This window comes from Podarcis cretensis (genome assembly GCF_951804945.1).
Source record: "Podarcis cretensis genome assembly, contig: SCAFFOLD_28, whole genome shotgun sequence".
NCBI lineage: Eukaryota > Metazoa > Chordata > Lepidosauria > Squamata > Lacertidae > Podarcis > Podarcis cretensis.
Genome location: NW_027647843.1, coordinates 153043 through 165980, shown reverse-complemented (window position 1 = coordinate 165980; position 12938 = coordinate 153043). Strand labels below are relative to the sequence as shown.

Below are 12938 nucleotides of genomic sequence, written 5' to 3'. Positions count from 1 at the left end.
AAGGAAGGGAGGGAGGGAGGGAGGGAAGGAAGGAAGGAAGGAAGGAAGGAGGGAGAATGGGAGGACTGAAACAAGGAAGATAGAAAAGAAGGGGAGGAAGGAAGGTAAAAAAGAAAGAAAGACAAATAAGGAAGGGAGAGGAAAAAGGAAGGAAGCAGAGCAGGGAAGGAAGGAAGCAGAGAAATGGACGGAAGGAAGGAAGGAAGGAGAGAAATGGAAGGAAGGAAGCAGAGCATGGAAGGAAGGAAGGAAGGAAGGAAGGAAGGAAGGAAGGAAGGAAGGAGAGAAAAGGAAGAAAGGAAGGAAGGAAGGGGAAGGAAGGAAGGAAGCAGAGCAAGGAAGGATGGAAGGAAGGAGAAAAGGAAGGAAGGAAGGAAGGAAGGAAAGGAAGGAAGGAAGGAAGGAAATGGAAGGAAGGAAGGAAGCAGAGCAGGGAAGGAAGGAAGGAAGGAAGGAGAGAAGGAAGGAAGGAAGGAAGGAAGGAAGGAAGGAAGGAAGGAAGGAAGGAGAGAAATGGAAGGAAGGAAGCAGAGCAGGGAAGGAAGGAAAGAAGGAAGGAGGGAGGGAGGGAAGGAAGGAAGGAAGGAAGGAAGGAAGGAAGGAAGGAAGGAAGTCCGTGTTGGAAACGTCAAAACGATTGTAAAATTGACTTTTTTCAGGGAGGAGGCAAAATCTTGAGAATTTTTTAGGGGAGCCGCCATTTCTAGGGATCTTCTGTGGGAGATCCAGGGATCTACTAGGGATCTACCCATGGGATCTGCCTGGTAGAGATCTAGTCCCGCCCCCCATCTCCGCTTGGTTGAATCGGGTTGAAAATGAACCAAGACCATTAAAAAATCCCGCCTTATTATTATTAATTATTATTATTAATTATTGCTATTAATGATGATTATTATTCCGCAGGGATCTGATGTCTTGGATCCACGGGATCCGCGGACTCGTCTCCTCCGACGAATTAGCAAAGGACGTGACGGGGGCGGAGGCCTTGCTGGAGAGACACCAAGTACGTCATTATTAATAATCATTAATATTCTGTCAAAATTTAATAAAAAATTAATAAAAAAAATATATTAATAATCATTAATATTCTAATATTTTCAATATCTGGGGGGATGTATTTTATTTTATTTTCATTTTTTACTTGCTTCTGGTCTGCTCAGTGGAATCTCCCAAGCATTATTTTATTTTATTTTATTTTATTTTATTTTATTTTATTTTATTTTATTTTATTTTATTTTATTTTTTGGACTCATTTCTGGTCCGCTCACGGGAAACTTCTCCTGAGATTTGATTTGATTTGATTTGATTTGATTTGATTTGATTGGACTCATTTCTGGTCCACTCACGGGAAACTTCTCCTGAGCTATTATATTATATTATATTATATTATATTATATTATATTATATTATATTATATTATATTATATTATATTATTTATTGGACTCATTTCTGGTCTGCTCACGGGAAACGTCTCCCGAGCTATTATTATTATTATTTTATTTTATTTTATTGGACTCATTTCTGGTCCACTCATGGGAAACTTCTCCTGAGCTATTATATTATATTATATTATATTATATTATATTATATTATATTATATTATATTTAAATTTTTAAATTTTAAATTTTAAATTTTAAATTTTAAACGTTAAATTTGAAATTTCAATTTTAAACTTTAAACGTTAAATTTTAATTTTTAATTTCAATTTTAAACTTTAAACGTTAAATTTTAAATTTTAAACTTTAAACGTTAAATTTTAATTTTTAATTTTTAATTTAAATTTTAAACTTTAAACGTTCAATTTTAATTTTTGATTTTTAATTTAAATTTTAAACTTTAAACGTTAATTTTTAATTTTTAATTTCAATTTTAAACTTTGAACGTTCAATTTTAAATTTTAATTTTTAATTTCAATTTTAAACTTTAAACGTTAAATTTTAATTATTAATTTTTAATTTAAATTTTAAACTTTGAACGTTAATTTTTAATTTTTAATTTTTAATTTCAATTTTAAACTTTAAACGTTAAATTTTAATTTTTAATTTAAATTTTAAACTTTAAACGTTCAATTTTAATTTTTGATTTTTAATTTAAATTTTAAACTTTAAACGTTAATTTTTAATTTTTAATTTCAATTTTAAACTTTGAACGTTCAATTTTAAATTTTAATTTTTAATTTCAATTTTAAACTTTAAACGTTAAATTTTAATTATTAATTATTAATTTAAATTTTAAACTTTAAACCTTAAATTTTAAATTTTAAACTTTAAACGTTAAATTTTAATTTTTAATTTCAATTTTAAACGTTAAATTTTAAATTTTAAGCTTTAAACGTTAAATTTTCAATTTTAAAATTTTAAAAATTCAATGGAATTCCATTTAATTCCATTTCCCTTTGCCCCCCAGGAGCACCGCACCGAAATCGACGCCCGTTCCAGAACGTTTTAAATTTTAAACGTTAAATTTTAAATTTAAATTTTAAACTTTAAACGTTAATTTTTAATTTTTAATTTAAATTTTAAACTTTAAACGTTAAATTTTAATTTTTCATTTTCAATTTAAATTTTAAACTTTAAATGTTAAATTTTAATTTTTAATTTTTAATTTCAATTTTAAACTTTAAACCTTAAATTTTAAATTTTAATTTCAATTTTAAACTTTAAACGTTAATTTTTAATTTTTAATTTCAATTTTAAACTTTAAACGTTCAATTTTAATTTTTAATTTTCAATTTCAATTTTAAACTTTAAACGTTCAATTTTAATTTTTAATTTTTAATTTTTAATTTAAATTTTAAACTTTGAACGTTAATTTTTAATTTTTAATTTTTAATTTCAATTTTAAACTTTAAACGTTAAATTTTAATTTTTAATTTCAATTTTAAACTTTAAACGTTCAATTTTAATTTTTAATTTCAATTTTAAACTTTAAACCTTAAATTTTAAATTTTAATTTTTAATTTCAATTTTAAACTTTAAACGTTAAATTTTAAATTTTCAATTTTAAACGTTAAATTTTAAATTTTAAATTTGAATTTTAAACTTTAAACGTTCAATTTTTAATTTTTAATTTAAATTTTAAACTTTAAACGTTCAATTTTTAATTTTTAATTTTTAATTTAAATTTTAAACTTTAAACTTTAAACGTTAAATTTTAAATTTTAAATTTTAAAATTTTAAAAATTCGATGGAATTCCATTTAATTCCATTTCCCTTTGCCCCCCAGGAGCACCGCACCGAAATTGACGCCCGTTCCGGAACCTTCCAGGCCTTTGAGCAGTTTGGCCAGCACCTCTTGGCCCGCGGCCATTACGCCAGCCCGGAAATCGAGGAGAAATTGGGGGTCCTCGACCAACAGAGGGCCGACCTGGAAAAAGCCTGGGTCCAACGCCGGATGATGCTAGACCAGTGCTTGGAGCTGCAGGTGATTGGTCCCTTCCAGAGAGGGGGCGGGGCCTCCGGAGAGGGGGCGGGGCTTCTGGGTTTCATTAACTGGCCGTATATTTATTCTTAAATTAAATTAAATTAAATTAAATTAAATTAAATTAGTATAGTATTAAGATACATAGATAGATAGATAGATTATTCATTAATTAAAGTATAGTATAGTATAGTATAGTATAGTATAGTATAGTATAGTATAGTATAGTATAGTATAGTATAGTATAGTATTACGATAGATAGATATTTATTAATTAAATTAAAGTATAGTGTAGTATTACGATAGATAGATAGATATTAATTAAATTATAGTATAGTATAGTATTACGATAGAGAGATATTAATTAAATTAAAGTATAATATAGTATAGTATTACGATAGATAGATATTAAAGTATAGTATAGTATAGTATAGTATAGTATTACGATAGATAGATATTTATTAATTAAAGTATAGTGTAGTATTACGATAGATAGATATTAATTAAATTATAGTATAGTATAGTATAGTATAGTATAGTATTACGATAGAAAGATATTTATTAATTAAAGTATAGTGTAGTATTACGATAGATAGATAGATATTAATTAAATTATAGTATACTATAGTATAGTATAGTATAGTATAGTATAGTATTACGATAGAGAGATATTTATTAATTAAATTAAAGTATAATATAGTATAGTATTACGATAGATAGATAGATATTATAGTATAGTATAGTATAGTATTACGATAGAGAGATATTTATTAATTAAATTAAAGTATAATATAGTATAGTATTACGATAGATAGATATTAAATTATAGTATAGTATAGTATAGTATAGTATAGTATAGTATTACGATAGATAGATATTTATTAATTAAATTAAATTAAAGTATAGTATAGTATAGCATTACGATAGATATTTATTCATTAATTAAATTAAAGTATAGTATAGTATAGTATAGTATTACGATAGATAGATAGATATTTATTAAATTAAAGTATAGTATTAAGATAGATATTCATTAGTTAGCATAGCATAGTATTATGATGGATAGATATTTATTCATTAATTAAAGTATACTGTAGTAATAAGATAGATAGATAGATAGATAGATAGATAGATAGATATTCATTTAGTATAGTATAGTATTATATAGTATTAAGATATAGCTAGCTATTCATTAATTAAGTTAAATAAAGGTATAGTATAGTATAGTATAGTATAGTATAGTATAGTATAGTATAGTATAGTATAGTATAGTATTACGATAGATAGATATTTATTAATTAAATTAAAGTATAGTGTAGTATTACGATAGATAGATAGATATTAATTATAGTATAGTATGGTATAGTATAGTATGGTATAGTATAGTATGGTATAGTATAGTATAGTATTACGATAGAGAGATATTTATTAATTAAATTAAAGTATAGTGTAGTATTACGATAGATAGATAGATATTAATTAAATTATAGTATAGTATAGTATTACGATAGATAGATATTTATTAATTAAATTAAAGTATAGTGTAGTATTACGATAGATAGATATTAATTAAATTATAGTATAGTATAGTATAGTATTACGATAGATAGATATTTATTAATTAAATTAAAGTATAGTGTAGTATTACGATAGATAGATATTAATTAAATTATAGTATAGTATAGTATAGTATAGTATAGTATAGTATAGTATAGTATTACGATAGAGAGATATTTATTAATTAAATTAAAGTATAATATAGTATAGTATTACGATAGATAGATAGATAGATATTAAATTATAGTATAGTATAGTATTACGATAGATAGATATTTATTAATTAAATTATAGTGTAGTATTACGATAGATAGATATTTATTAAATTATAGTATAGTATAGTATAGTATAGTATAGTATAGTATAGTATAGTATAGTATTACGATAGATAGATATTTATTAATTAAATTATAGTATAGTATAGTATAGTATAGTATAGTATAGTATAGTATAGTATAGTATAGTATAGTATAGTATAGTATTACGATAGAGAGATATTTATTAATTAAATTAAAGTATAATATAGTATAGTATTACGATAGATAGATAGATATTATAGTATAGTATAGTATAGTATTACGATAGAGAGATATTTATTAATTAAATTAAAGTATAATATAGTATAGTATTACGATAAATAGATATTAAATTATAGTATAGTATAGTATAGTATAGTATAGTATAGTATAGTATAGTATAGTATTACGATAGATAGATATTTATTAATTAAATTAAATTAAAGTATAGTATAGTATAGCATTACGATAGATATTTATTCATTAATTAAATTAAAGTATAGTATAGTATAGTATAGTATTACGATAGATAGATAGATATTTATTAAATTATAGTATTAAGATAGATATTCATTAGTTAGCATAGCATAGTATTATGATGGATAGATATTTATTCATTAATTAAAGTATACTGTAGTAATAAGATAGATAGATAGATAGATAGATAGATAGATAGATAGATATTCATTTAGTATAGTATAGTATTATATAGTATTAAGATATAGCTAGCTATTCATTAATTAAGTTAAATAAAGGTATAGTATAGTATAGTATAGTATAGTATAGTATAGTATAGTATAGTATAGTATAGTATTACGATAGATAGATATTTATTAATTAAATTAAATTTATAGTGTAGTATTACGATAGATAGATAGATATTAATTAAATTATAGTATAGTATAGTATAGTATTACGATAGAGAGATATTAATTAAATTAAAGTATAATATAGTATAGTATTACGATAGATAGATAGATATTAAATTATAGTATAGTATAGTATAGTATAGTATAGTATAGTATAGTATAGTATTACGATAGAGAGATATTTATTAATTAAATTAAAGTATAGTGTAGTATTACAATAGATAGATAGATATTAATTAAATTAAAGTATAGTATAGTATAGTATAGTATAGTATAGTATAGTATAGTATAGTATAGTATAGTATAGTATAGTATAGTATAGTATAGTATTACGATAGAGAGATATTTATTAATTAAATTAAAGTATAATATAGTATAGTATTACGATAGATAGATAGATATTAATTAAATTATAGTATAGTATAGTATAGTATTACGATAGATAGATATTTATTAATTAAATTATAGTGTAGTATTACGATAGATAGATAGATATTAATTAAAGTATAGTATAGTATAGTATAGTATAGTATTACGATAGATAGATATTTATTAATTAAATTAAAGTATAGTGTAGTATTACGATAGATAGATAGATATTAATTAAATTATAGTATAGTATATTATAGTATTACGATAGAGAGATATTTATTAATTAAATTAAAGTATAATATAGTATAGTATTACAATAGATAGATAGATATTAAATTATAGTATAGTATAGTATTACGATAGATAGATATTTATTAATTAAATTAAAGTATAGTATTAAGATAGATATTCATTAGTTAGCATAGCATAGCATAGTATTATGATGGATAGATATTTATTCATTAATTAAAGTATACTGTAGTAATTAGATAGATAGATAGATAGATAGATAGATAGATAGAAAGATATTCATTTAGTATAGTATAGTATTATATAGTATTAAGATATAGCTAGCTATTCATTAATTAAGTTAAATAAAGGTATAGTATAGTGTAGTATAGTATAGTATTACGATAGATAGATAGATATTTATTAATTATAGTATATTATAGTATTAAGATAGATATATTCATTAGTATAGTATAGTATTATGAGGGATAGATATGTATTCATTAATTAAAGTATAGTGTAGTATTAAGATAGATAGATAGATATTCATTAAGTATAATATAGTATAGTATTAAGATAGATAAGAGATTTATTCATTCATTAATTAAATTAAAGTATGGTATAGTATTAAGATAGATAGATATTAATTAAAGTATAGTATAGTATTAAGATAGAGATTTATTCATTCATTAATTAAATTAAATTAAATTAAATTAAAGTATAGTATAGTATTAAGTTAGATAGATATTAATTAAAGTATAGTATAGTATTAAGATAGAGATTTATTCATTCATTAATTAAATTAAATTAAATTAAAGTATAGTATAGTATTAAGTTAGATAGATATTCATTAATTAAAGTATAGTATAGTATTAAGATAAGAGATTTATTCATTAATTAAATAAATTAAAGTATAGTATAGTATTAAAGTAGATAGATATTCATTAATTAAAGTATAGTATAGTATTAAGATAGATAAGAGATTTATTCATTCATTAATTAAATTAAAGTTTAGTATAGTATTAAGTTAGATAGATATTAATTAAAGTATAGTATAGTATTAAGATAGAGATTTATTCATTCATTCATTAATTTAATTAAATTAAATTAAAGTATAGTATAGTATTAAGTTAGATAGATATTAATTAATTAAAGTATAGTATAGTATTAAGATAGGGATTTATTCATTCATTAATTAAATTAAATTAAATTAAAGTATAGTATAGTATTAAGGTAGATAGATATTCATTAATTAAAGTATAGTATAGTATTAAGATAGATAAGAGATTTATTCATTAATTAAATAAATTAAAGTATAGTATAGTATTAAGTGAGATAGATATTCATTAATTAAACCCCTGCCCCCTAACCTCTGCCCCACAGCTCTTCCACCGGGACTGCGAGCAGGGGGAGAACTGGAGGGCGCTACCCGGACCCCGTTTCCTGTGCAGACAGGAAGTCCTGGTCTAGCGTGGCTCGGAGAGCTCTGCCCCCTAACCCCTGCCCCTTAACCTCTGCCCCACAGCTCTTCCACCGGGACTGCGAGCAGGGGGAGAACGGGAGGGCGCTACCCGGACCCCGTTTCCTGTGCAGACAGGAAGTCCCGGTCTAGCGTGGCTCGGAGAGCTCTGACCCCTGACCCCTAACCTCTGCCCCACAGCTCTTCCACCGGGACTGCGAGCAGGGGGAGAACTGGAGGGCGCTACCAGGACTCCGTTTCCTGTGCAGACAGGAAGTCCCGGTCTAGCGTGGCTCGGAGAGCTCTGCCCCCTAACCTCTGCCCCCTAACCTCTGCCCCACAGCTCTTCCACCGGGACTGTGAGCAGGCGGAGAATAGGATGGCGGCCCGGAAAGCCTTCCTCAACACGGAGGGCAAGAGCGACTCTAGGGTCCCCCACTTGGGCCACTTGGGGGTCAGATGGGGGTCCTACATAGGGGGCACCGCCTGGAACCATCGAGGGTCCCCTACTTGGGGGTCAGAGAGGGATTTGCATGGTCAACATGCGGGGACAGCCCCAAACCCGCTGTCCCCCCGTGTTGGCCATGCAGATCCCTCTCTGCCTTCCTGTGCAGACAGGAAGTCCCCTTCTTCCATGGGTCACAGGGGTCCGGGTCCGCCCCCTCACCCCTGCCACCCATCAGAAGACCCACTTGGGGGTCCGGCACAGGGGCGCCACCCAGAACCCGCTACCCGGACCCCGTTTCCTGTGCAGACAGGAAGTCCTGGTCTAGCGTGGTCAGAGAGCTCTGCCCCCCAACCCCTGACCCCTAACCTCTGCCCCACAGCTCTTCCACGGGACTGCGAGCAGGGGGAGAACTGGAGGGCGCTACCCGGACCCCGTTTCCTGTGCAGACAGGAAGTCCTGGTCTAGCGTGGTCAGAGAGCTCTGCCCCCTAACCCCTGCCCCCTAACCTCTGCCCCACAGCTCTTCCACCGGGACTGCGAGCAGGCGGAGAATTCGATGGCGGCCCGGAAAGCCTTCCTCAACACGGAGGGCAAGAGCGACTCTAGGGTCCCCCACTTGGGCCACTTGGGGGTCAGATGGGGGTCCTACACAGGGGGCACCGCCTGGAACCATCGAGCGTCCCCTATTTGGGCACTTGGGGGTCAGAGAGGGAGCCCCAAACCCGCTGTCCCCCCGTGTTGGCCATGCAGATCCCTCTCTGCCTTCCTGTGCAGACAGGAAGTCCCCTTCTTCCATGGGTCACAGGGCAGAGTTCTGTGGGTCCGGGTCCGCCCCCTCACCCCTGCCCCCCATCAGAAGACCCACTTGGGGGTCCGGCATGGAGGCGCCACCCAAAACCCGCTACCCGGACCCCGTTTCCTGTGCAGACAGGAAGTCCTGGTCTAGCGTGGTCAGAGAGCTCTGCCCCCTAACCCCTGCCCCCTAACCTCTGCCCCACAGCTCTTCCACCGGGACTGCGAGCAGGGGGAGAACTGGAGGGCGCTACCCGGACCCCGTTTCCTGTGCAGACAGGAAGTCCTGGTCTAGCGTGGTCAGAGAGCTCTGCCCCCTAACCCCTGACCCCTAACCTCTGCCCCACAGCTCTTCCACCGGGACTGCGAGCAGGCGGAGAAGTGGAGGGCGCTACCCGGACCCCATTTCCTGTGCAGACAGGAAGTCCTGGGTTTCCGTGGGTCAGAAGGTGGAGTCTTGGGGTCTGGCTTCGCCCCCTCGCCCCCCTTCTGCCCCCCACCTGCCCCACAGCTCTTCCACCGGGACTGCGAGCAGGGGGAGAACTGGAGGGCGCTACCCGGACCCCGTTTCCTGTGCAGACAGGAAGTCCTGGTCTAGCGTGGTCAGAGAGCTCTGCCCCCTAACCCCTGCCCCCTAACCTCTGCCCCACAGCTCTTCCACTGGGACTGCGAGCAGGGGGAGAACTGGAGGGCGCTACCCGGACCCCGTTTCCTGTGCAGACAGGAAGTCCCGGTCTAGCGTGGCTCGGAGAGCTCTGCCCCCTAACCCCTGCCCCCTAACCTCTGCCCCACAGCTCTTCCACCGGGACTGCGAGCAGGGGGAGAAGTGGAGGGCGCTACCCGGACCCCGTTTCCTGTGCAGCCAGGAAGTCCCGGTCTACCGTGGCTCGGAGAGCTCTGCCCCCTAACCCCTGCCCCCTAACCTCTGCCCCACAGCTCTTCCACCGGGACTGCGAGCAGGGGGAGAACTGGAGGGCGCTACCCGGACCCCATTTCCTGTGCAGACAGGAAGTCCTGGTCTAGCGTGGTCAGAGAGCTCTGCCCCCTAACCCCTGCCCCCTAACCTCTGCCCCACAGCTCTTCCACCGGGACTGTGAGCAGGCGGAGAATTGGATGGCGGCCCGGAAAGCCTTCCTCAACACGGAGGGCAAGAGCGACTCTAGGGTGGGCCACTTGGGGGTCAGATGGGGGTCCTACACAGGGGGCACCGCCTGGAACCATCGAGGGTCCCCTACTTGGGCACTTGGGGGTCAGAGAGGGATTTGCATGGTCAACACGGGGGGACAGCCCCAAACCCGCTGTCCCCCCGTGTTGGCCATTCAGATCCCTCTCTGCCTTCTTCCATGGGTCACAGGGCAGAGTTCTGTGGGTCCGGGTCCGCCCCCTCACCCCTGCCCCCCATCAGAAGACCCACTTGGGGGTCCGGCATGGAGGCGCCACCCAGAACCCGCTACCCGGACCCCGTTTCCTGTGCAGACAGGAAGTCCTGGTCTAGCGTGGTCAGAGAGCTCTGCCCCCTAACCCCTGCCCCCTAACCTCTGCCCCACAGCTCTTCCACCGGGACTGCGAGCAGGGGGAGAAGTGGAGGGCGCTACCCGGACCCCGTTTCCTGTGCAGACAGGAAGTCCTGGTCTAGCATGGCTCGGAGAGCTCTGACCCCTGACCCCTGCCCCCTAACCGCTGCCCCACAGCTCTTCCACCGGGACTGTGAGCAGGGGGAGAACTGGAGGGCGCTACCCGGACCCCGTTTCCTGTGCAGACAGGAAGTCCTGGTCTAGCGTGGCTCGGAGAGCTCTGCCCCCTCACCCCTGCCCCCTAACCTCTGCCCCACAGCTCTTCCACCGGGACTGTGAGCAGGCAGAGAATTGGATGGCGGCCCGGGAGGCGTTCCTCAACACGGAGGACAAAGGTGATTCGCTGGACAGTGTAGAAGCGCTAATTAAGAAGCACGAAGATTTCGACAAGGCGATCAACGTCCAGGTGAGGCGGAAATTATTATTATTATTATTATTATTATTATTATTATTATTATTATTATTAAATTTTATATATTCTCTTCTTATTTAAATTAAATTAAATTTTTTTATAATATAATATAATATTATATTATATTATAAATTTTATTTATTTTATTTATTTATTTATTTATTTTATTATTATATTATATTATATTAATTAAATTAAAATTTTTATATTATATTATATTTATCATATTGTATTATATTATACATTTTGTTTATTTTATTTTTTTATTTTTTTTATTCATTTTTTATTTTATTTTATTTTACTATTATATTATATTATATTAATTAAATTAAAATTTTTATATTATATTATATTTATCATATTATATAATATTATACATTTTGTTTATTTTATTTTATTTTCTTATTTTTTTATTTTATTTATTTATTTTTTATTTTATTTTATTTTACTATTATATTATATTATATTAAACTAAAATTTTTATATTATATTATATTTATCATATTATATTATATTATACATTTTGTTTATTTTATTTTATTTTATTTTATTTTATTTTATTTCTTATTTTATTGAACTCGTTTCTGTTCCGCTCACTAGAAACGCACCCCCCCACCCTGGCTTTTTCTTTTGAATATTTTATTTTATTTTATTTTATTATTATATTATATTATATTATATTATATTATATTATATTATATTATATTATATTGTATTGTATTTTTTAAATTTTATTTTATTGGAGCTTTTTTTGGATTATTTTATTTTATTTATTTATTTTTCTATTCTATTCTATATTATTTTTTTCATTTCATTTCATTTCAATTTTATTTTATTTTATTATTATTTTATTTTAAATTTTATTTGATTGGACTCTCCCAACCTTTTTCTTTTTCTTTTCTTTTCTTTTCTTTTATTTTATTTTATTTTATTTTATTGAACTCGTTTCTGATTCGCTCACCGGAAACGCCCCCCAAGCTTTTTCTTTTGATTATTTTATATTACATATTTTTAATATTCTATTCTATTCTATTCTTTTTTTATTTTATTTTATTTCTTATTTCTTATTTCTTATTTTGGATTATTTTATTTTATTTATTTTTCTATTCTATTCTATATTATTTTTTTCATTTCATTTCATTTCATTATTTTATTTTATTTTATATTATATTATATTATATTATTTTATTTTAAATTTTATTTGATTGGACTCGTTTCTGGAAACGCCCTCCAAGCTTTTTCTTTGGATTATTTTATATTACAATTTTTTAATATTCTGTTCTATTCTTTTTTTATTTTATTTTATTTCTTATTTTTGATTATTTTATTTTATTTATTTTTCTATTCTATTCAATTCTATATTATTTTTTTCATTTCATTTCAATTTTATTTTATTTTATTTTATTTTATTTTAAATTTTATTTGATTGGACTCGTTTCTGAAAACGCCCCCCAAGCTTTTTCTTTGGATTATTTTATATTACATTTTTTTTATATTCTGTTCTATTCTT

The 12938-nt window shown here is 32.0% G+C and overlaps 1 protein-coding gene across 1 annotated transcript in view; it reads left to right on the top strand.

Annotated features, from left to right (window-relative positions):
* Nucleotides 1–903: 903 nt before the first annotated feature.
* Nucleotides 904–12938, top strand: part of LOC307208399 (spectrin alpha chain, non-erythrocytic 1-like) — a gene marked incomplete at both ends in the record, with an annotated part of 106346 nt that continues 94311 nt past the window's right edge. Inside the window, 3 exon segments of the mRNA XM_079996479.1 lie at nucleotides 904–1003; nucleotides 3228–3425; nucleotides 11276–11422. Of these exon segments, the coding sequence (XP_079852605.1) occupies nucleotides 904–1003; nucleotides 3228–3425; nucleotides 11276–11422 (445 nt within the window).